Here is a 19,612-nt window from a genome sequence, read left to right on the forward strand (position 1 = left end):
GATGAAGTGGGAATGGCAGCGAACGATTAAGGCTGGAGCTCACCTAATGCCCCCAAGGCCTCCATGGAGTTGGCTCTCAGCCCTTCCTTACCACCTGCTGCCCAAGATGCAGGCGCCATGCCCATCCTCACCCCAGCTGGCTTCAGAGCAGCCTATGGGGCCAGCAGGCATCAGTTAACCTTGCTTCCCTCCTTGGCCCAGCTTCCCCCAGAGAGACTGACCTGAGGCCAGTGTGGGAGGGTGCAGTGGCTCTGTCTTGTCCCAGTGCCCCAGGCAGTGCTGGGTTCAGCAGCTGGGAGAGCCAAAGGGCCCTCGGGCCAGGGAAACACAGCTCGTGTGGCAGACAGGGTCCTGGAGCTGATTGTCACAGGACCTGGCAGATGAACCATGGCAGAGGCTGGGAGCAGCCGTATGCCCAGCAAGGTTGAGTGTTCTGTCTTCTGGGGCCATACCAAGGGCAGTCACGTTAGCCGGCACTGCGGGAGCCTTGGGGACCTCTACCTACCCCAGGCGCCTGGTCCCTAACTCCCTCCCGAGGGCCTAGAAATCAGCCTGGTTTCTGCTTCCTCTTAGCCGGTCATGATGGTCCTTGGGTCTGAACTGGTCACACGGGGATAGTGGTTACTAACAACACAGTCCATGGCAGTCACAACAGTGTAATAACTGCCACCCTGCCCAGGCCCGAGGTGATGAGGCCGCAGGTGCTTAGGTACAGGATCTCACGTCATCCTAACCCCACGAGCTGGGGATCGTCCCCACATTCCAGATGCAGACACTGAGATTGGTTCAGCAGGCCAGGCGTCTTGCCCACGGTCATGCAGTGGACCAGAGGCGGGACCACAAGTCACAACAGACTGGACTCAGTCCAGCGTCCTACTGTGTGTAATGGGGAAAGAGAGTTGGCTTGAGGCCTGGCTTGGCCAACGCGTAGTATCAGACAAGTCCCTTCATCTTCCGGAGCCCTTCATCCCTCTGTAAGATGGGATGTAGTTCCCAGCTCAGGGACTGTTACGAGGATAAATGCTGCCCGGGCTGGGAATGTGGGTGTCCTGGGCCAACAGGGTGGCAGGTGCCCGATGAGACTGAACCCTTCACTCATGCTCTTCTGGGGTGTGTGAGAGGCTTGGTGGGACCTGTGTTTGGGTTGCCTCCTTCCCCCTCCCTCTCTCCGTTCCTCCCTCCGTCTCTTCTTTCCTCCTTCCCTCCTTCCTCCCTTTCTTGTTTCATAGTATTTAGCCATTATACAAGTTCAATCCATTTTAAGTACGATAAAAATGTCTCTGTATCACAGAACTATCTCCGCATTTCCTCTGATAGCTAAATTATTTCAAGTTAGTGGAACAATGAAGAAATGGATAATCTTACAGGCTTTTAAAAATCTTTGGAATCTCATCTTGTCAGCGCAGAAGAAAGTGAGAGAGTGAAGCTCATCAAGTGGTGGGAGGCAGGATGTGTGGACAGACCCGGCTGCAGTTAGAACAGCCCCTCCTGCCTGTACAACCCTGACTTCACTGTGTTTCACACGCACCTTCACGTCTGTTTTCTTTACTTTCTCTTTGCCTTTAAGGAAGGAAGGGCATTCGTTGTTACGATGATTTGAGGGCCGGGTAAGCTGGGGCTCGGGAGATGAAATGACTGGTCTGCCATCGCAGTGCTGATACAGACAGAGCCAGGAGCAGCCTCACGGGCTCTCATTAGAGCTTCCTCACACTTACTGTGTAGGCTTGGGCGGTTGTGTTCCTGTCCTGGGCCTCAGTTTCCCCATTCATACAATGAAGGGCTGAGATTTGAGTCAGCTTGGCCATGCTGGGTGGGGTACACCAGAGCCTGGAGCCAGGATTCCTCCCGGAATCCCTGCTCCCCTGCCTTCCAGCTCTGACTGGGAGCATTCGAAGCACCCGCTTCCCATCCTAGGTCCCCACCCCGCAGGGCAGGTGTGGGTGTTGCATGAGACAGAGTGAGGGCAGTGCCCACAGTCCCCGTCTCAAGCCAGCAGCAGTCCATGATGGTGACATTTGCCATCATCGTCTTTACTGCATCCCCACCCTGCACCTCCTACGAGGACTCCTTGCCCCTCCTAAGACCCTCCAGGTCAGTGTGCCATTCCTGTCGCATCAGCTGCATCAGAGCAGACAGAGGTGACCCCTCTCTTGCCAGACCTCCCTGAGGCTGAACCCTGGAGAGGGCTGGGTGTAGGCTGAGGTTCCAGAGTGTGGGGTTTCCTGAAGATTCCCTCCTTCCCTCAGGCCTGAACTTTCCTAATCAGCAACCCTGGGGACCTGCCAGACCAGGTCCTCCTGACCCCTCATATCTGAGACTGGGTCCCTGAGCCAGAGCCAGCCCCAGCCACCATGCTGGGGACCAGAGCGTGGGGGGCAGCTTCAGATCCACCCCACGTTGTGCCTTTGCAGAAGCGCAACACAGCAGGATTCTTAAATTCTTTATTAGAGATATTTTAAAAAGGCTTTTAAGTATTTTTTTCCTTCCCCCACACCACCAAATGAAATAATTGCATAATTAGTAATAAATGTGTTCCTCCACTAAGTGTGGATTTTTTTAGGGTGTGTTAAAAATTTATCACGCTTCCTTCCCCTGACCCCTTTCTTCCACTCGAGTACCCGACTGGTATTAATGCATTTTTTAACCTAAACTCCCTCCTCCTTTTAACCAGACAGGTCATTAATAAAATGTTCTCCAAGAGCCTGAGCTTTTTAAAGTTGTATATCTCCAGATAGATGGCTTGGGTGAGTTGAACACTGCTGCATTAAGTCTCTGTGATAAAATATTTATTCACCATTAGAAATTTTTTTTTTTTCTTTCGGACTGTTTGTGAAGTGTCTTGCTCTTTCCTTGAGGCGGAGGGGGAGGGGAAGGCCCCAGAATGAGGTCTGCAGATGAAGTCATTTCTCAATTCCGGCATCTCTTTTGGTTTCTTGCTTGCCTTCCTCCCATTTGTCGGTTTTGCCGTCCAGTGGGGGCCGAGAGGATGCAGGGGCATCAGGAAATGGTCTCCTGCCGGTCTCCATGCCCTGGGGGCCCTGGAGAGGGAGGCGATGAGGCTTGTGGAATGAAAAATTCACTACTGTCCCCTCTCTTGGCTTTATTGTTCTTGTGGGTTTATGGCTCTGATGGAGCTGATCTTAAGACATTAACGTCCAGATCCTTTTAATAATCGTAAACATTATCCTCATAGCCTCTACTTATTGATTGTGTACTATGGGCTAAGAGCTGTGCTCAGTTGTGTGTATATATTATATGTGTACATATGTGTGTATATATTTAGTATTTCTAATAATTATAAAATTGAGCAAGGGAGGTTTGTAGTACTCATTGATGGATGAGAGAAGTGACTTGTCCAAGTTTTCTCCTTTCCTTCATCCATCCATCTGTCCATCCATCCATCCGTTTACTCATTCACTCACAGATACTTCTTGAGAGTCTACCATGAGCCAAGGTACTTGGCCAGGAGTTGGGGAGTTAACCGTGAGCACACAGATAAGCCACTGCCCTCACAAAGCTTGTCGTAAGTAAACAAACAGCAAAATAAGGTCATCACAGGCTTTGGCCAGGGCTAAGAAGAGAAGTCAGGTGTTGAGCAAAGGAGCTCGTGGCCTGAACCTCCCATGTTGGCCAACTCCAGGAGGGCTGGGGGCCTGACCCTGGACCGGAGGCTGCCATCATAGTGAGCCTTCATTTTTGGAATGGATTTAGGTGTGGGAAATAGTCCCAGCTCCACAGACACCCAGGCACTGTTTGTGAAATAGCCCCTGTTGCCAAGCCTGTAAATCATAGTGGGCTTTTTTCCAGCCGGGTTTGTGTTTCCACATTGCATGGACACTATGAATGTGATTTTTTGAGGTTGCATCATGTTGCCAGACTCGAATCCCACTGCCTGCTCGATAGCTCCACTCAGGTGTCTAATTTGTGTCTCAGACCACACATCCAACCAGGAGCTCTGGGCTTCAACCCCCAAACCTGCTCCTTTGCCATCCCAGGCCATGGCACTGCTGTGCACCCAGCTGCTCCAGGCAGGGGAGCCTCAGTGCTGTCCTGGGTTCCTTCCTTCGCTCCACCCCTGCTCCCCTCTCCCAGCAGCTCTGTCGTTCTGCTCCAAACAGGTCTCGAACAGGTTGGGCTCTCCTTGCCTCCCTTCCTGCCTGGGCAGCTGTAGGAGCCCCTGCTGGGCTCCTTGCTCCTCCCATTTCCACCCTCCACAACTGCAGCTAGAACGTTCCACTCAAATCGGGTCACGCCACTCCCCTGCCTAGGCCTTCTGGTAGCTTTTCACTGCAGCCAGAATTAAGAGCCCCAGTCCTGGCCCTGACCCATCCCCTCTTCTGACCATCTGGAGTCCGCCTTTGTGCCCCAGCTGCACTGACTTCACTCTGCTCGGTGGACTGGCTGAGCTTGTTCCTGTCACAGGGCCTTTGCATGCCCTGTCTCCTGGGCCTCGGGTCAGGTCTTGGTGTGGTCACCTCTGCCTTGTTGCCTGGAGTTCGCAGCCTCACGCCTGCCTCCCCATCCTTCCAGGAAGCAGAGAGAGGCCTGAAGACCCGGGAATCCTCCACTGGCTCTGCCCCGTCACCCTGTTTCAATCCTCTGCCTGGTGTTTACATCCCTTGTTTCTGTTTTTGTTTCCTGTATCTCCTCTCTACGCCTCTGTGTCTAATACAGTAGCCGTTATTACAATGAAAGAAAATAACACATTCAGTCCATCAGTGCCACTAGCTATATTTCCAGTGCTCGGAAGCCACATAGGGCTGATGGCTGTCAAATTGGACAGCATGGTAGGGAACATGTCCATCATCAAAGAAAGCTCTAGAGTGTCTGCTCCTTATGACAGGACTCTGTGTACATGGTCCCAGCTGTGTCCCCAGCACCGAGTGTGGTGTCTGCCATGCAGTAGGCATCTGGGAGGTAAATGGATTGCTGATGGGATGGCACACTGTGTTAGGCAATGCTGGGTGCACCCTGAGTCAGTAACCTGCCTTTTGGGGTGAGAGAGCCATACCCACCATTTCTCTCCATGCCTACACTGCAGAGGAAGCACATACACCCACATGTATGGAGTTGAAGTGTCACGCCCAAGGAGGGAGAGGTGATGGAAGCACTGGGCGGTGGTGAGCCGTAGACCTCAACTCTACCCCACCCTGCGCTCACCAGCTGGGGGCCTCCTTGAGCCTTAACATCCGTGCCTGGAAAATGGGGCCAGCATTTGTGTCTTGCGTACGTCTTGGCTATTGCAAGGCTTCTGTCAGATGAGAGCAGGTATACGAGTGCTTTGGAAACTCCAAAGCTGTATTTTTTCAAGTGTGATCCATGGACCAGAAGCAGCAGAAAGTGGGAACTTTCTGGAATGCAGCCTAAGCCTCTCCCAGAAGGCAGCAGGATTAGGGCAAGAAGGAGACAGCCCTTTAGAAAGACAGGTGCCCAGTGAAGCCCAAGGAAGTATGGCAGAGCCATACACCCTGTGTGTGACATGGTGGGGGGTCTGTCCCTGAGCTGGCAGCCTATACTCCATGCCTCTTAGCCCCCTCAGAGAGCCTCCTGCCCCCTGCACTCCCAGCCTCTCCTCTGTGCTCATTCCCGTTGCTCAGAATTGTTGGCAAAAGTGCAGCAGCAGTGATCACAGCGATGGCACCCATTGTGCCATGTGTGGGCACAGGGTTGTTTTACGTTCATTCATTTAACCCAATGGAGAGTATTTGTGTTCTAAACATCAAAAAGGGACAGTAAAAATATGGTCCCATAGGACTGCCATTGTATACGTGGTCTGTTGTTGACCGAAAGGTCATTATGTGACATGTGACTGTATTATCCTTGTCCCCTTTTACAAGTGAGGACACCATGGCCCAGAGGAGTTTAGGACAGGCCCCAGGTCACGTAGCAGGAGAGTGGCAGAGCCGAGGTGTGAGCCCCGCGCCTGGCTCTGGAGCCCTGTTCTCGGCCACTGTGCTGGGCAGCCCACACCTGGCGTCTTCTCTGTCAGGAGCAGGGGACTGCCCCCACGCCCTCCTGACATTGCCATTCTTGCTAAAATGAAGAGACAGCACTGAGGGGAGGGCTAAGAGGAATGAATCTGGGCTGGCATCGGAAACATGCTCTTCCCACCAGCAAGTTTTCTCCTTCACTCTTGGGCCCAGGGCCTGCAGGGTGTGCTGTGACCTCATCTGAAGCATCCACACAGGCAGGCCCTGAGGGCTGCAGCAGACCCACCTGGATGCCTCTCGAGCCCTACCCGGCCCTTATGCCTTCCATCTGCACCAACACCGTTGAGAAGCTTGCACCTCCCCAGTCTTCCCTGGTTTTGCTTGTAGCTGGCCAGCTGGATCCCTGCTTGGGTTGCCCTTGGACAACCCTTTGTGCCAGATGACCTGGCCACCGTGTATTGAGAGCGCACACAGATCAGGCACTGTGCCTGTGGTGTTCCCCCAATGCATCCGCATGGCAACCCCACTTTATACAGGAGGAAACTGAGGCTGGTTAGGGGAGTGCCCAGCTGGAGGACCCCATGGCCAGACCCCAGGCAGGTTAGCCCCCAAAGCCCCAGCTCTTACCCACCCCACCGTCCAGCTTCTTGCTGGTTTCAGGGGAGGAGCCCGCTGTGCCATGCCCTCACCTCATGGTGGTGCCCAGAGCCCATGCTGTCTCCCCAGGAGGGCACTGCTCAGCCACCCTCTCTCTCTGCAGGCCAGAAACACTTATGTGTCACCAGCCTCCTGATCTGCCAGGGTCTGCTCTGGGTGGGCACTGACCAGGGTGTCATCGTCCTGCTGCCTGTGCCTCGGCTGGAGGGCATCCCTAAGATCACAGGTGAGGCTTTGGGAGCTGGTGTTGGCAGGACCTGGTGGTCAGCTACGGCTGGCCGGTGGGGCTTGGCAGGGAGGGTGTATTATGCCCTCATCGGTATGGGGATGGGGTTCCAGTCTCCAGCTTCCTGTCATCTCAGGTGGCATGGTGGCCAGTAGAACTGAATCGTCCCAGCCCCACAGTCTCCCACCTTTCCGAGTCTCAGTTTCCTAATCTGGCAGATGAACACAAGAGTGGCTTGGGGCCTGGCTGAGACACCTGCCTAATGGCAGGGGCCCCACTGGCCCTTTCTGCTCCTTTCCATAGCAGTTTCAAGATGTCCAGGCTCCAGAGAGAGAAATAACTAAGCGCTTCTGGAGCCAGGCCCAGCCTCCTCGTGGGGTCCCTGTGCAAATGAATGTGTTTGCATAGATCAGATGAAGGTCTGCTCCGATCTCTGCCACTGGGCCCAGGAGAACAAGAAGCCCCCCACACTTGGATGCCTGGAGCCCCTTCTGCCTCTGCCTTGATAATGATGACTGTGGTCTCTTTCAGCAAGGGAGCAGGGCCGATCGGAAGCCCTGGGGGTGGGCCGGCTCCCTGCGCAGACCTCAAGTCCTTCTGCTAAAGAAGAGTTGCTTTGGCTGGGCACGGTGACTCACACCTGTAATCCTAGCACTTTGGGAGGCTGAGGCAGGTGGATTGCCTGAGCTCAGGAGTTTGAGACCAGCCTGAGCAACATAGTGAAACCCTGTCTCTACCTAAAAAAAAAAAAAAAAAAAAAAAAAAAAAGCTGGGCGTGGTGGCGTACACCTGTAATCCTAGTTACTTGGGAGGCTGAGGCAAGAGAATTTCCTGAACTTGGGACGTGGAGGTTGCAGTGAGCAGAGATTGTGCCATTGCACTCCAGCCTGGGGGACAGAGTGAGACTCCATCTCAAAAAAAAAAAAAAAGCTTCTAAATTCTGAGATTTTCTATTTTCAAGGTCTCATCAAATAGGGCATTTTGTCCATCCAAAAGGCATTTGTGGAGGGTCTATTTCCAGGTGGAATCCTGGGATGTGGGGATGAATCAGGCAGAGACCCTGCTCTCAGCAAGCTGATGGTCTCCTGGGTGTCATCATAGCTCGGGTGACAGGTGCTAGGATGAGGGTGCTCCGCGGGCTGGGGACACAGAGACTGCGACGGGCAGCTCCCCATGCATGAATTCAGGAGGGATTCACAGTGAGGAGCTTGAGCTGGGCCTTGCAGAAAGAGTTGCAGAATCAGGTAGACGGGAAAGGATTTCTAGGTAGAGGCAGCCTCTTGGCAAAGGCTCAGAGAGGAGGAAATTCTTGGAATTTCACACTGAGGCTCCCCCGTGTGGTGTATAAGGTGGTTCCTGTTCCGCTCCCCTGAGGAAGTTGTGCAGGAGCACGGGAGAGCCAGACCCGTGGCCTTCCGGGGAGGTGCCAACATAGAAGAAGTGACCCCCCCCAAAAAAATACCCACACAGAGAGTTCTCCAGGAGAGAGACTCAGGCGCCTCCCTTAATGCGCTGGGCCTTTGGGCCCCTTTCTCTCTCGCCCCATTTTCTGCAGGGAAAGGCATGGTCTCACTCAACGGGCACTGTGGGCCTGTGGCCTTCCTGGCTGTAGCTACCAGCATCCTGGCCCCCGACATCCTGCGGAGTGACCAGGAGGAGGCTGAGGGGCCCCGGGCTGAGGAGGACAAGCCAGACGGGCAGGCACACGAGCCCGTGCCCGACAGCCACGTGGGCCGAGAGCTGACCCGCAAGAAGGGCATCCTCTTGCAGTACCGCCTGCGCTCCACCGCGCACCTCCCGGGCCCGCTGCTCTCCATGCGGGAGCCGGCGCCTGCTGACGGCGCGGCCCTGGAGCACAGCGAGGAGGACGGCTCCATTTACGAGATGGCCGACGACCCCGACGTCTGGGTGCGCAGCCGGCCCTGCGCCCGCGACGCCCACCGCAAGGAGATTTGCTCCGTGGCCATCATCTCCGGTGGGCAGGGCTACCGCAACTTCGGCAGCCCACTGGGCAGCAGTGGGAGGCCGGCCCCGTGTGGGGAGACCGACAGCACCCTCCTCATCTGGCAGGTGCCCTTGATGCTATAGCCCCTCCCGTCTCCCCTCAGAGGGCACAACTGCAGGCCTGACCGAGGCTACAACCGGCTCTTGTGCTCTAGAGACCTGCACGGGATGTGTGGTTGGGCCTGGACTCTCCAGAAACTACTTGGGCAGAGCAAAGGAAAACCTCTTCTTTTTAAAAAAATTTTTCAGAGTGTTTTGGGGAGAAGTTTTAGGGCTTGGGGAGAGGGAGGACACATCTGGAGGAAATGGCCTTCTTTTTAAAAGCAAAAAACACAAAACCTCACAACTGCCTGGCAAGCCCAGTATCACTTGTTTGGGCCCTAGCGGGGCTCCAAGGCAGCCACACACCCCTCCTGGAAGGGTGTGTGCGTGTGAGTGTGTGCGAGTGTGTGGGCTGGTGTGTGAATATCTATAAATACGTATATATGGTGTATATTATATGTGTATAAATAAAGTCTGTACATATTGGAGCTCTGGGAGATGCTGGAATAAAAGACAAGAGTTACATCCGGACTTGGATTGAGGTTTTGTTGTGGTTTTTTAAAGACATGATGGGAAAGAGACAGAGAGCAGCTATTGGTAGAGAGGAACCGGTTATTCAGGACCCAGGAGCAACTCTTAGGCTTGGCCGGAGGGTGGAGCTGCTGTGGGAATTGGCTCTAGAACCTCACAGTCCAATCTGGTTGCCATTTACCACAGGTGGCTAAATAATTTTCACATTAATGAAAATGAAATCAAACATTCAATCTCTCAGTCACCGTAGCCACATTTCAGATGTGGCTTGAGTGGTGAGTGGTGAAGGATGAGGTGGCACAGATATGACCATTTCTGCTATAGAAGAAAGCTCACTTCTGCTCCAGAAGGAGCTCTGGGAGCTTCTTTTCCGAATATGTTTTGGAAAAAAGATGGGTTCCCCCCAGCTCTGGAGTAGCATGGGGGCGGAAGGCTGTGGTGTCTCACAGTGCAAGCCAGCAGGGAGGGGAAGATGAGGGGCGTCTCTGCAAACTGGCAGCCATGTCCCAGGACTTGGGGTCAGAGGGAGGACTGGGTGGGCTTCAGGTGAGGTCTGTTAGCAGCAGGAGCAGAGCCTAGGCTGCAGGTGGGATGGGCAGGTGGGGCTGCCTCTGGCCCTGGCTCCTCTCTTCTGGCTCAGTTCATCCTTAGATTTCTAGAGCTACCTGCAGGAAAGAAAGTCAAAATCAAAAGCCACCACCCAAAAGGGAAGTGTTTCCTCCATCTTCCCACCCTCTGCCTGTCTGTCATCTGTCTACCCACCACCCACCAGTACTTGCATTGAGCTCTTTCCACTGAAGTGCTGGGAACGCAGTGGAAAAACTACCGAGGAGTGGACCTTCCAGCCGGGTTCTAACCTCCTGATAGATTCTCGCCCACTAGAGAAGTCATTCATTACTCATTTTGCAAACCCCTCGAGTTCCTGCTATTTGCTGGGCACTGTGCTATGTGGGCAAGACTGCAGCTCTCCATGCCCACAGGCAGTGCATGATGTAGTGGGGAGGGCAGGCGTAAATACCCGCGAGTGAAGGCTTGAGGAGATCGAGGGTGCTGCGGAGGAGGAAGGGGGAGGGAGGAGCAGCCCGTGCTCAGATGGAGGGTAGACAGAAGTTGGCTATGCCCAGAAGGAGGTAGCCAGTGTGGGTCCCCAGGAAGGGGAGAAAGGAAGCTGGTCCAGAGGAACCAGTACACCTGAAGGTCCCACACTGACTACGGCTCAGACGTGTCCACCTCCTTCGGGCCTCAGGATCCCATTTTGTATCAAAAGAACCATCACTGCCCTGTCTACCTCTCTTGGAAGAGAATAAAGTGCCCTGGTTCCATTTTTATTGTACAAGTGGGTTATTGAACAAATACTCTGTCTGAATGGGCCTCCCAGGAGGTGTGTTTATCCCATCAATCAAATGTCAACCAAGACTTCCTGAGACAGAGACCAGTGAGGCCAGGCTGCCTGGGACAAGGAGTGAGCCTGGACTGTAGGGTCTGGCCAGCCTGCGTTAAGTCCAGTCCCACCAAAATGCGGCTGTGTGGCTCCCAGCCCGTCCCTCTGTTTCCTTATGTCTAGAATGGAGGGGATGATGTGTTGCAGAGTTCCAGGTACCAACACCACAGAAAGCATCTGGAAGAGCCCTCCAGTGGCGTTTTTGGTGATGGTTCCTTATATCCTCGCTCCAAACGATTTGAGGCTGGCGGTTCTTATTGAGGAGTTTCCTCTTTGGTGCTGGAGCTGGCATCTGGGATCTCCATGGACCTGTTAGATTCTAGACCTACAGATCACTCGGCTAAAAGTGATCTGTAGGATCGAATGGCGCCCGTTAAATCCCGTCACGGAGAAAACGACTGACTTTGCTACTTCAGTGAAATTATCACATCAGTCACCAGCTCATCTCCCGTGCCTCCGACAACAGAGCAAGGGAGGGTTAGGGGCGCTGCGAACGGCTCCCGAGACCCACTGAGGACGTGCCTCGCATGTGAGCGGAGGCCTGGCCTTAGATATTGATAAGAGTAATAATACCCAGAGTGCTCCGGGTGCCTGAACTCCTTTCTTCGTTACAACTGTTCTCTGAGGCTGCTTTTGTTGGCCTCGTTTTGTAGGTGAGGGGTCTGAAGTTCAGGGAATTTAAGCAACCTGCCTAGGAAGCCTCAGAGCCTAAAAGTCAGGCCTGGGACTGTAGTCTGTCTGCCACCAAGGTGGCTCTTAGCCACCAGACTACTCGCCCCCCAGAGCAAAAGCTTGGAGACAAACAGAGCAGAGTTGCTACTGTGCTCTCCCCACTTAGCAGCTGGGGTACGTCAGGCAAGTGCCTTAATCTGTGTCTTGGGGAGTCCCTGCCATGGGAACGGACCATCATTCATTCAGTGTTCACTGAACGCCGATTACGTTTTCAAGTCATCGCCCGGACTCGTTTTCAAGTAGACACTGGGTAGGGTGTAGTGAAAAAGACAAATCCCATACACAACAGCTCTCCATTCTACTGGTGGGGGCGGGAGGGAACAGACCAGGAGAAAAACATGTCAGATGATATTTGAGCTCTGGAGAAACATAACAGAGAAGGGGGATGGGGAGTGCTGGGGAGGGGGCTCATGATATCAAAAAGGGTGGTCAGGAGGCCTCACTGAGGAGGTGACCTCCGAGCTAAGACCTGAAGGCGGAGCAGACATCGGGTGGTAGAACATTTCGGGCTGAGGGCAAGTGCAGGTGGAAAGTGCGGAGGCAGGAGTGTGGCTGGAGCAGGGCCCGGCTGGGGAGGGGAGGCAGTGGGCAGTGGGAAGTCACTGGAGGGTTTCGAGCAGAAGAGAGACACCATCTGTCTGATGTTTTCAAACAATCACGTTTGGCTGCTAAATTAAGAATAATCCGCGGAGGTGGGGACACCAGTGTGGGAGCCAGGAGCCCTCCTGTTGAGCGCTGTTGCAGTCAGCCAGGCTCGGAGAGGCAGGGGGCAGATATGGAGAGTGGTCAGCTTCGGGGTGGATTCTGTTGTCCCAGAGCCCACTGGGTTTGCAGATAGATGGGCTGGGAAGGAAAGAGAGGAGTCAAGCATGCCCCCGGGGTCTGGCCTGGCGACAGGAAGGTCAGAGCTGCCAGCTTCCCTGGCAGGGTAGCTGTGAGGGGCAGCTTTTCTGCAGGAAGAGCGGGAATGGGGTTTGGACGGGCTACATTTAAGTTGCCTTTGGGCATCCGAGTGGAGACGTAGGGGAGGACAGTTGACTGTGTGAATTTGGAGTCAGCAGAGAGGTCCATACCAGGGGTGCCTGAGCCTGGATGCAGCCTCCAAGGGAGCAGAGTGGACGGAGGAGGTGTGAGGACAGAGTCCAGAGAAGGCCAGTGTCGGGAGGTCCAGGAGCTGATCAGGAAGCAGGGGGGAGGCTGAGATGCCAGGATGAAGGTGGAAGACTGGAAGGGCAGGGCGAGGGTTGGAAGGGGAGGGGTGATCTGTGCGGAATGCTGCTGAGGCTAAGGAGGAGCCTGAGGCCTACCTCGAATTTAGCCACAGGAGAGGTACGTGGGCAGAAGTGGTGGCGGGGAAGCCTGAGGACGAGGAAGGAGGGTCTGGGAGAGGAGCACATGAGCAGTGGAGTCCTGGGTGGTTCTCAGGCCCCAGTGATTGAGTGGAGGGAAGGAGGGGCCATGACAGATGCCCCAGCCATGCAAGCCACAGCTCAGAGGGCCCGGAGTTTATCGGTTCATGGGCCTTCATCCCCTTGCCCTTCCCCAAGGGGGAAAACTACTTTCTCCACCCCTGGTGAGCAGGCTGAGGCTGCAGACAAGCCCAGTTCTCAGGAGGCAGCTGTGAGCCAGGCCGGTCTCCCAGCAGGAATCCTGCACAGCGGCTGGTTGAGAATCTCTGGCTAGTGACAGGTTGCCCCGACCCCACCCCGGGGAAAAGCTAGCCTGCCAGGCTGGGTTACTGCCAGACGCCTCTGTTCCTGTCTCTGTGCTCAGGCCTGGGGAGGTCAGGGCCTGATACCCCCATCCCTCAGAGGGAGGTGGGAATTGTTCCCTGGGCACTTCTGGCCCCAAGCTATGGACTCCAAAGGTGGGAGGGAAGCAGAGGCCGACCTCATCCGGCATCTGAGCAGTCCCCCGCCTGGGAGCCCGACTGCCTGCGGTGGGGGGAGACCTGCAGTCGGGACACAGAATGGCCCTCTCACTGTGTTCCAATAACGGACCTTACTGTAGTTTGGATATCCCATAGCAGAAAACTCTAATTCTATTTTTTTTTTTTTTTTTTTTTGAGACGGAGTCTCACTCTTGCCCAGGCTGGAGTGCAGTGGCACCGTCTCAGCTCCCTGCAACCTCCTCCTCCCAGGTTCAAGCGATTCTCCTGTCTCATCCTCCCAAGTAGCTGGGATTACAGGTGCCCGCCACTATGCCTGGCTAATTCTTATATTTTTATTAGAGACAGGGTTTTCCCATGTTGGCCAGGCTGGTCTTGAACTCCTGACCTCAGGTGATCAACCCACCTCAGCCTCTCAAAGTGCTAGGATTACAGGCGTGAGCCACTGTGCCCAGCCTCTAATTCTTAATTAAATGTAACATAGTCATTTCTGGGGCTTAAGCTGCTTCTTGGGGCTAACACAGTCTATTTAGGGTGAATTGATAGTCTTTTAGGCCCATCTCCTTCCCCTTCTGTCCCCCGCCTGGCATATGAACCCAGGGGACGCTAATAGGATGCAGTGGTGGTGACCAGGGTGCAGGTGTCTGCACAGTGGCAGAGGCGTTGGGGGTGTCCCTACTCTGTTCTGGCTTCTTTTGGTCTCCATGCCCCTACATCCCCTGCCATGGTGGGCCGTCCCATCCTTGGTGTCAGGCTGGCATTATCAGTGCTGCCTGTCTCTGGTCTTGGGCATCTCACCTTCTGTATGCCCCAACCCTGTCTCAGTCTCCCTTAGCCCTTCCACACCCTCACCAGCCTCCACCCCCAGGACACTCACAGACCTGTGTACCTCAGACCCCTCCCCTGCCCTGCTCTCCCCACCCTGGGGGGTATGTCAGGGATCAGACCCCTGCCCGCGGGCTCTCGTGCTCGCTTCAACCTTTCTGATTGACTCCTAGAGGCCAGGTGAGTTCAACCTCAGGCAGGTCCCTCCAGTCCATCCTGTTGCTGACTTGCTGCTTACAAAGGGATTTCCTAAAGGGAAAGCTGCCCTTCGGCCTGTAGGAGCTGTGTGCTCAGGCGCTGAGCTCTGTTCTTGCTTCGTAAAAGAAAGCAGAGTCTGAGACGAGGATTTTGATTCAGGTTGTTTATTTGGGAGGGGAGACCAGGGAACCCTGATGGGGGCATGAAATGGGGAAGGGAAGGCAGCCAGTGCGGGAGGAGGTATTGAACATGTTACTAAGTGGGTACCTTGGGCCCAAGCCCGCTGAGGGACTCTGGGAGACAGTGTAGAGCTTTCTTCTCCAACCCCCACCAACTGGGTGCCTGACTGAGCTGCCCCTGGAGGCGTGGGTTCCTGGCAGTTCTGTCTGCTTCCTTGTTAGCCAGAGATGGGACTTAGGTGGAGAGAGCAGGCGTGCTTGCCTGTGCGCTATAGCAAGTGCCCGTAGCAAGCTGTGGCTTTTATCATTTAAAATTTTTTCTACCCCAACAAAGCCAGACTTTCAAGAGGATAGTCTTGCTGTGGACACAAACATGTGGAATTTGGAACCCAAAGCTGGTTGTTTGTTCTAGGTTATATCCCCGTCTCAGCTCGCGCTGTGCTAACAAAATACCACTTGCCAGGCAGCTTAAACAACAAGCATTTATTCTCACAGTTCGGCAGGCTGGAAGCGCAAGAGCAAGGAGCTGGCAGATCCACTGTCCGGGAGGCTCCTCCCAGGTTGCAGGCAGCTGCTTTTTTGCAGTGTCCTCACGTGGCAGAGAGTGTAAGCTCTGGTCCCTTTTTCTTTCTTTCCCCCGCTTTTTTTTTTTTTTTGGAGACGGAGTCTTGCTCTGTCACCCAGGCTGGAGTGCAGTGGCACGATCTGGGCTCACTGCAACCTTGCCTCTTGGGTTCAAGCAATTCTTCTGTCTCAGCCTCCTGAGTAGCTGGGATTACAGGCGCACACCACCACACCTGGCTAATTTTTGTATTTTTAGTAGAGACAGGGTTTCGCCATGTTGGTCAGGCTGGTCTCGAACTCCTGACCTGAGGTGAGCCGCCCACCTCGGCCTCCTAAAGTGCTGGTGCTGGGATTACAGGTGTGAGCCACCATGCCTGGCCTCTTTCTTCTTTTTATAAAGGCGTGAACCCCATCATGGGGGCTCTACCCTCATGACATAATCACCTCCCAATGGCCCCACCTCCAAATATCATCACATTGGGGTTTAGAACATCAACACATGAACTTTGAGGGACACAAACGTTAAGGCCATAACACTCTTCCTACCCCCACCCCACAACATGTGATGAATGGCACTGACTGAGGTGGAGGTTTGGAAACATCAGCTCATCAAGATTTATAAGTGATATGGTTAGGCTTTGTGTCCCCACTTGAATCTCATCTTGAGTTGTAATCCCAGGTGTTTAGGCAGAGAACTGGTGGGAAGTGATTGGATTACGGGGGCAATTTTCCCCGTGCTGTTCTCGTGATAGCGAGTTCTCATGAGATCTGCTGGTTCTTGAGATCAGCTTTCCCTGCCTTTTTTTTTTTTTTGAGACACTGTTTCACTCTGTTGCCCAGGCTGGAGTGGTGCAGTGGTGCGATCTCGGCTCACTGCAAACTCCGCATCCCAGGTTAACGCCATTCTCCTACCTCAGCCTCCTGAGTAGCTGGGACCACAGGCGCCCGCCACCACGCCTGGCTAATTTTTTTGTATTTTTAGTAGAGATGGGGTTTCACCATGTTAGCCAGGATGGTCTCTATCTCCTGACCTCATGGTCTGCCTGCCTCGGCCTCCCAAAGTGCTGGGATTACAGGTGTGAACCACCGCGCCCGGCCTTCCTGCTCTTAGATGCTCCCGTCTCCTGCTACCTTGGAAGAAGGTGCCTGCTTCCCCTTCCACCATGATTGTAAGTTTCCTGAGGCCTCCCCAGCCATGGGGAACTGTAAGTCAATCAAACCTCCTTGATTTATAAATTACCCAGTCTCAGGTATTTCTTTACAGCACTGTGAGAAAGGACTCATACAATAAGGGATAAAAATAAACCTCAGGCTGTGTCTCCAACAAATTGCACCCCCTACACAACTAAGCACCTTTGCAGTACCTGACATTAGGCTAGAGTTACTGAGGATGTAATAGTGTCCCTGTCCTCTCTGAACATGTAGTCCAATAGGCAGGATGCTGGCGCCAAGGAGAGTCAACCAAGGAAGGCTTCCTGGAGGCAGGGAGGTGTGGCACAGCAGATGTGGGCGTTGGAGCAGATTTGAGTTTGGATCTTGGCTCTGTTACATATTGACTGTGTGGCCTTAAACGAGTGCTACTCCTGGGCTTCTATGTCCTCAGCTGAACAAATGGGCTTTTGAGGGCTTCCTTAAGGGATGGCTGTGAGCACCCAGGGGGCCTCAGGTGTGAGCAGTTTCTACTGTGTCTCCAGGCCCAGCTGTTGCTTCTACAAGCATTATCTCTGGGAATCCTCAAAATTAACCAGAAAGGGAGGCAGATGAAATGAAGCCTCAGAGGATGCAGTGACCTGCTGGAGTGCTCACAGCCTTGGGGGTGAGGAAAGGAGGACTGAGGGAGGCCCTGGGGAGGGCTGGGGCTGGGGCTGGGCCATGCACTGGGGCTGGGGCTGGGGGCTAGAGCTGGGGCCGGGGAGGGAGGACTGAAGGGATCCTGGGGAGATCTGGTCCTGGGAGGGCTGAGGCTGGGGCTTGAGGCTGTGTTTCAGTCCAAGCTGGCGTGATCTGTTTCTAAACCTGGGCTCAGGAGGAGACTCCAGGCATCACTCCCTGGGGCCAGAACCATGTCAGACTCCTGGCCACAAGTCTGTTGCCCTTTCAGAGCGGAACTGGCCCTCCTGCCACCAATATGTTTTGTGTGGCCTCCCAGCTGGCTCCGGTCCTGTGAAAGCCCAGCAGCTTCCCTGCGGTTCCCTGGGGGTAATGGAGCCTCTGAAGCATGCCTTCTAGAGGGCCCAGTGCCTGCTTTTTTTTGAGACAGGGTCTTGCTGTGTTGCTCAGGCCCAGAAGATCCTCCCGCTTCAGCCTCCTGAGTAGCTGGGACCACAGGCACACGCCACCATGCCTGGCTAGTTTTTCCAATCTTTTGTTGAGACAGGGTCTCGCCATGTTGGTCAGGCTGGTCTCGAACTCCTGGTCTCAAGCGATCTGCCACCTCAGCCTCCCACTGTGCTGGGATTACATGAGCCACCGCTCCCAGCCTCAATGCCTGCTCTCTTTAGACTCCAAAGCACGAGCCTGTGTGTTCATGCAGGAGGCCATGGGGTGGCAGGGTGGTCACAGGAGGATGAGGTCTGAGCTTTCACAGTCCTACCGCTCTGATGGGTGATACTGAGTCACTGACCCGGGATGTTCCCCGTCTGCTGGGGGAGATGGCCTTGTTCTTAGGGAGCTCCCAGGCTGCTGGAGGATGCACAGCTCCTATCACCGGGTTTGATGGGGAAGCCACGAGTCTGCTAGGGAGCCCTGACTCTGCTCTCCCTACCCCAGATGGGGTAAGATCTAATTTCTGTCCAGGGGGCGACTCTAATCTGCTGGGGGAGATAGTTCCCTGTCCTCAGAGGATTCTCCAATCCGATGGTGGAGATCCCCAGGCTGAAGTGGGAGTTCAACCCTGTGCCCTCGGTGAGCTCCCAGTCTGAATGGGAGACAGGTCTCCCAACCGTGAAAGAGACCCAATGATAAGACACTTAACGGAAACTTTTTAACAATGCAGACCTAATTGCAGCATTGCTGAACCACTTGAAACTCCTCATTTACACATTCATGGGGAAATGGCAAATAGCAAGAATGTGTAAATTGAGGAAAATTAATATAATTACCCGAGCTATTTCTTGTCAGCTCTTCATCTCCACAGAAAACACAAAACCTTTCCTAGTGAGTGGCGGTCATTCTGGGCGCTCCGCCTGAGACAGGAAACTGAGGCTCCTTCTCTGCATCGTGGGCCCTTCCAGGTGCCCGGTGTGTGGGTTCCAGAGGATCCTGGAGTTGGGAGACCTGGGTTCGAGTTCTGGCTCTGTCACTGGTTCGCTGAGTGATCCTCTGTGGTCCAATCCTGTCCAGAAGCGCTGTGCTCTTTCTGGGTTCCGGCGCTGGGATGTGTGCAGTCTACCTTCCATCACAGCAGTCATCACAACCACGCCCAGGGGGAGGTGCTATTATTGTCCCCACCTTACAGAGGAAACGGAGGTCAGGGAGGTGAAGTCACTTGCTTTGGAATCACATGGCACAGAAGCGGACCCGAGGCTGTGGACTCGATACCATACCTTTAACCATGCCCCGACTGCTGCCCCATCCTCGGTCAGAAAACAAAGCATGTTTCCCAGCACCCCCCAACCCTCCACCACTTTACTGCCTGAGGACCCCGTGTGAGAACAGGTGACATGTCAATACAAGCTGCAGAATGCTTGTGAATCCTGGGCCTCAGTTTCCTCTTCCAGAACATGGGGCTATTCACAGCATTCACTGCAGGGGCTGTTTCAAGGATGAAATGAACTGATTCATGTAAAATACTCAGCTCCTGGCCTCTAGTGGGCCCTCATTAACTTGATTATCACCATCTCGAGCGGGGTCGGCCAGGTGTCTACCTGTATTCCAGGAGGCCCCTCTTTGTCTCTCGGAATATACACCCAGGCATAGGCATCTTGCTGAGTCCTCAGCACCTTCTTTTCTTTTCTTTTCTTTTTTTTTCTTTCCTGACAGTCTCACTCTGTTGCCCAGGCTGGAGTGCAGTGGTGTGATCCTGGCTCACTGAAACCTCTGCCTCCTTGGTTCAAGCGATTCTCCTGCCTCAGCCTCCCGAGTAGCTGGGATTACAGGCACCCACCACCATGCCTGGCTAATTTTTGTATTTTTAATAGAGTCAGGGTTTCACCATATTGGCCAGGCTGGTCTCAAGCTCCTGATCTCAAGTGATCCACCTGCCTTGACCTCTCCCAAAGTGCTGGGATTACAGGCATGAGCCACTGTGCCCGGCTGCCCTTAGCACCTTCTTAAGAGTGGCCACAGCCCCACTTAAGCTAGCTGGAGAGCCCTGCTGTCTGTGTAGAAACTTCTCTCCATTCTGCTGGCTTAGGGCATACAAACACTGTTGCCACTCACCAAGCATTTTTAGAA

General features: G+C 54.1%; 1 protein-coding gene across 12 annotated transcripts in view; it reads left to right on the plus strand.

Annotated features, from left to right (window-relative positions):
• Positions 1 to 9,396, plus strand: part of ARHGEF10L (Rho guanine nucleotide exchange factor 10 like) — a 178,794-nt gene extending 169,398 nt beyond the window's left edge. For 5 of the 12 annotated variants that reach the window (XM_021936647.2, XM_021936646.2, XM_021936652.2 and 2 more), the window contains 2 exons: positions 6,691 to 6,813; positions 8,369 to 8,901. In XM_021936647.2, coding sequence (XP_021792339.2) covers positions 6,691 to 6,813; positions 8,369 to 8,901 — 656 coding nt within the window. Of the gene's footprint in view, positions 1 to 6,690; positions 6,814 to 8,368 lie in introns of all 12 variants that reach the window. The other 7 variants (XM_021936645.2, XM_021936660.2, XM_021936649.2 and 4 more) reach the window with 4 other exon arrangements.
• Positions 9,397 to 19,612: the final 10,216 nt, after the last annotated feature.

The sequence above is a fragment of the Papio anubis genome, chromosome 1 (assembly GCF_008728515.1).
Source record: "Papio anubis isolate 15944 chromosome 1, Panubis1.0, whole genome shotgun sequence".
Taxonomy (NCBI): Eukaryota; Metazoa; Chordata; class Mammalia; order Primates; family Cercopithecidae; genus Papio; species Papio anubis.